Source organism: Chondrus crispus, genomic scaffold, assembly GCF_000350225.1.
Source record: "Chondrus crispus Stackhouse genomic scaffold, scaffold_446, whole genome shotgun sequence".
Taxonomy (NCBI): domain Eukaryota; phylum Rhodophyta; class Florideophyceae; order Gigartinales; family Gigartinaceae; genus Chondrus; species Chondrus crispus.
This window is the reverse complement of record NW_005179344.1, coordinates 1-3,738: the sequence shown is the minus strand read 5'-3', so window position 1 is coordinate 3,738 and position 3,738 is coordinate 1. Positions and strand designations below refer to the sequence as shown.

Genomic DNA, 3,738 nt, shown 5'->3' with positions numbered 1-3,738 from the left:
TTGCTTTAAGATAGAATTATTACGGCGTACAGAACGGTGTGATATCGGGATGTACACACAAGTTGATCATGGAGCTGACTAGAATTTGCAGTGCTACCAAAAAGGGAAGCACTCTAATAGCGCCTTGTAGCTGACATGAAATTGTGGTGCGACTGAGAATAGGACGCGCCGGCGAAGGCTCAGTGCGACTTCTTATAAGCTCACTGAAGCCGCCGAAAGGTCGGGAAAGAAAAGGTCACCGGCGGTAAACCAATCTTTGCTTTGTTTCAACTTTCGTTCTTGCTTTGACGCTGTAGCGTCTAAAAGCTACAACTTGAGCGCTCGAGGATAACGAAATCAAAGTCGATCAGCGAGACGTGGTTGGTATGCCTATATCTTGTAGCGCATGTAGGCACCAATGAGGAAATCCTTCAAGGCCCAGCACCACGCACGCAACTATGTTGCCCTACCACGTCAGTATTGGACCTTCGACGATATCATGCCTCTCCCCATCAGAAGAAAACGCCCCTGCAGGGTACCGCATGATCATGCTGAGGTTGTACTGTACGAATACCATGTTTACAAATCATGTACTGTAGGAATAGGGTACGTGCTGATTTCAGCAACAATTCGGTTTCCCTCCCTTTCAAAAGGGGGGAGGGAAACCGAATTATTTGGTGCGTTTTGCTTGAAACACAAGCAAATTAAAACTTGCTCCTTTCCATCTTTCTCGTGGAGGGCTATTGACCTTTTGTTTGAAAATGCGGGGCGCATATGTATTGAATACCGCTAGCCTCCTTCATTTGTATAAAAAGTAGTTCGAGAGCATGTTCTAAGTTCGTGGGCGGAACGTAGACTAATGTGTTTGTACACTAGAGCTTCATATGGTACGGAAAAGTGTGGCAGCATAGAAACCCTCGTGCTGTGTGTCAGAAATTCAAAGTCGCCGGAAATAAGACGATCTTGATGACCCGCAGTCTCGCCTTGCACAAGCACAGGTCAACCTCAGCATTAACAGATTTTAGATCTTGAAAACTTGTGTGTAATTTGAAGCGAATGCCCCGATGGAGGATTAGACGGCATTTCTTCAAAGGTCGATGGAACAACATGAACTGGAAGTATGTAGCGGAACATGTGTTTGTAAGGTACAGAGTGCAAAAACGCTCCCCATACTCTGGCCCATTCTAATGACTAAAGGAAAATGCTGTTGAAATGGTGGCGATACTCCGCCAACAAAGCCATGAAAATGAAGATTCACCACAGCTGTAGTTCTTCGTCATCCGAAAAGCTAAGGCAAACAGTACCAAGACGAAACACCTGGTATTAAGCAATATTTTCCGAATCGTAGAGTACACCACAGCCACAGATCATGAGAGGAGGGGCATCTGCAATGTGCGCTACTCGTCTTCTCAGACGTGCCAGCGTAACCTTTAGTGGTGCGCAGGGTTATTAAAATGAACAGAGTGACTTACTTGTATTGAATGGTTTTGAAAAGCGGTTCTTAAGTTGGACACACTTGGGGTTGCAGGTTGGGTGGCTCTCAGGGTTAGTGAGTGGTTGTGCCTGACCCCTTTTGCTTTCCCCGTCCGAACGCCGCGCCATTTATAGAAATCGTAGCTGAAACTTAGAACAATACAGTACCTGCTAGACTATAATAAACTATCCTTTCACTCTACAACTAATCTTCATACAATCGCTCATGTCCTTGCCTTCAATCTCCCCGACCATCCTCTTTAGTACTAGTGGATACTGTACTCCTCCTTTGACAATTCTTTTAGGTATGGCATAGAAATTATGTTGTAGTTCTATGCCATCCTTTTAAAGAATGGAGGAGCCAGTCCATTCGGGAAAAACACGCGCAGTATGTTTATAAAAAGTAAAACTACAAAGACATACATACTGTGCTTGTCCTTCAACCGTTACAACTCCTCCCCCTTTAAGATGGTTATTCGTCCTCAAATAAGCTTGGAGGTGGGTAGTAGGTGATGGAGTCGAAGTAACGTTGAATAGAAGGCTTGTGGCTTGGAAGGTCTTGTTCGTCAATCCATTTGTCTTGAAGTATGTTTCCTGAGTTTCTGATACTAAGAAATCGATAAAGTCTTGAGTGTTGCGGTGGGAAATGAGGTCAACTGTAGGCGGCATCTTGTCTTCGGTCTGAAATGCAGACTCGCGACCGATAGTTCTTCTATGTTGATCATTGTAGTATGGCTTGAGAAGAGATATGTGGAATGTAGGATGAAGGTTTTGATATTTCTCTGGTAGTTGCAACTTGTATGCGTTTCCGGACGCTAGGATGTCGATGACTTCGAATGGTCCAATGTACTTCGGTGATAACTTTTTGCTTCTTCCTGTCTTGAGTGGTAAGTTCTTCGTCGAGAGCATTACTTGGTCTCCTAGGTGAAATGAATGATCTCTTCTGTGTTTGTTGACTTTTTGGGCGTTTCGTTCGTTCGAAGCTGTGATGGACAGCTTTGCTATTTCATTAGCTCTTCTTATGTTCTCCAAAAACCTTTGTGTGGTCACAGTAGGTGTTTCTGATCCATCAGAGTGGAGGACGTCAGAAACAGAGAGTGGGTGCTGGCCATACTCTAGGAAAAAAGGAGTTTGTTTGGTTGTGTCACTTATGTGATTGTTGTACGCAAACTCGAGTCCTGGTAGGTGTTTACTCCAGTCTCTTTGCGTATAGCTAACAAAGCAACGTAGCATTTCTTGCAATGTTCTGAATGCCCTTTCTGATTGTCCATCAGTTTGAGGATGGAAGGCGGTTGATAAGTTTAACTTGACTCGTAGTAGCTTCATGATTTCCTTCCATAAAGTACTTGTGAATCTTGTGTCACGGTCTGATATTATCTTTCTTGGAAGACCGTGATGTTTGTATATCTCGTTGTAGAACACCTCTGCTGTATCTTTGGCAGTATGGTTTGATTCAATTGGAACAAAATGCGTGTGTTTCGAGAGTTTGTCCACAACAACAAGTATAGCACTTTTGTTCGTATTTGTCCTCGGGAGGTCGAATATGAAGTACATAGATATCTGTTCCCATTTCTTTAGTGGTAGCGGAAATGGTCTGAATTTTCCCACTTTGTTCTGGGTTAGGCTTTTGGCTTCTTGACACTTTGGGCATGTCTTGATGTATTCGTGTAGTTCTTTGTTCATGCTAGGCCAATATAAATGTCTCCTGACATATTGTAAGGTCTTTTTGAATCCTCGATGTGCACCAAAGAGAGATTCGTGATTGTCGTGCAACACGATTTCTCTGATCTTTCCTTTCGGAATACAGAGCCTATTCTCAAAGTAAAGGCGGTTTTTGTTCTTACTGAACGGAGCAGGTTGGGTTTCAAACGCATTCTTGAAATCGGGGTCCTTTCTGTACTCTCGTTCAAGGCTTTTGAGAATATTTTCATCCACCTTTACTAGTGTAAATGCTATCAACTGTTTCACAACACTGGCTGATGTCTGGTGCACTTCCTAGTACTGTCTCGATAATGCATCAGCTACTGTATTCTGCTTTCCCTTGATGTAATCAATCTGGTAGTCGAACTCTTGCATGAATTCAACCCATCTGGCTTGTTTTCGGGATAAGGTTCGTTGTGAATCCAAGTATTTCAATGGGTGATGGTCAGTCAGTATCTTAAACTTTGAGCCGTGTAGGTATGGTCTCTAAGTTTGTAAAGAGTACACAATAGCAAGAAGTTCCCTTTCATGTGTACTGTATCCTTGTTCTGCTTTATTCAGTTTCCGTGAAGCGTATGCTACTGG

At 43.3% G+C, this 3,738-nt stretch overlaps 1 protein-coding gene across 1 annotated transcript; it reads right to left on the bottom strand.

Moving 5' to 3' along the window:
- Positions 1-1,797: 1,797 nt before the first annotated feature.
- On the bottom strand, positions 1,798-3,738 carry CHC_T00000095001 (hypothetical protein; the record flags this gene model as incomplete). Its single annotated transcript, XM_005718923.1, has 2 exons — positions 1,798-3,411; positions 3,661-3,738. Coding segments are annotated over 2 exons (1,692 nt in total), but the record flags the coding sequence as incomplete, so codon positions are not given.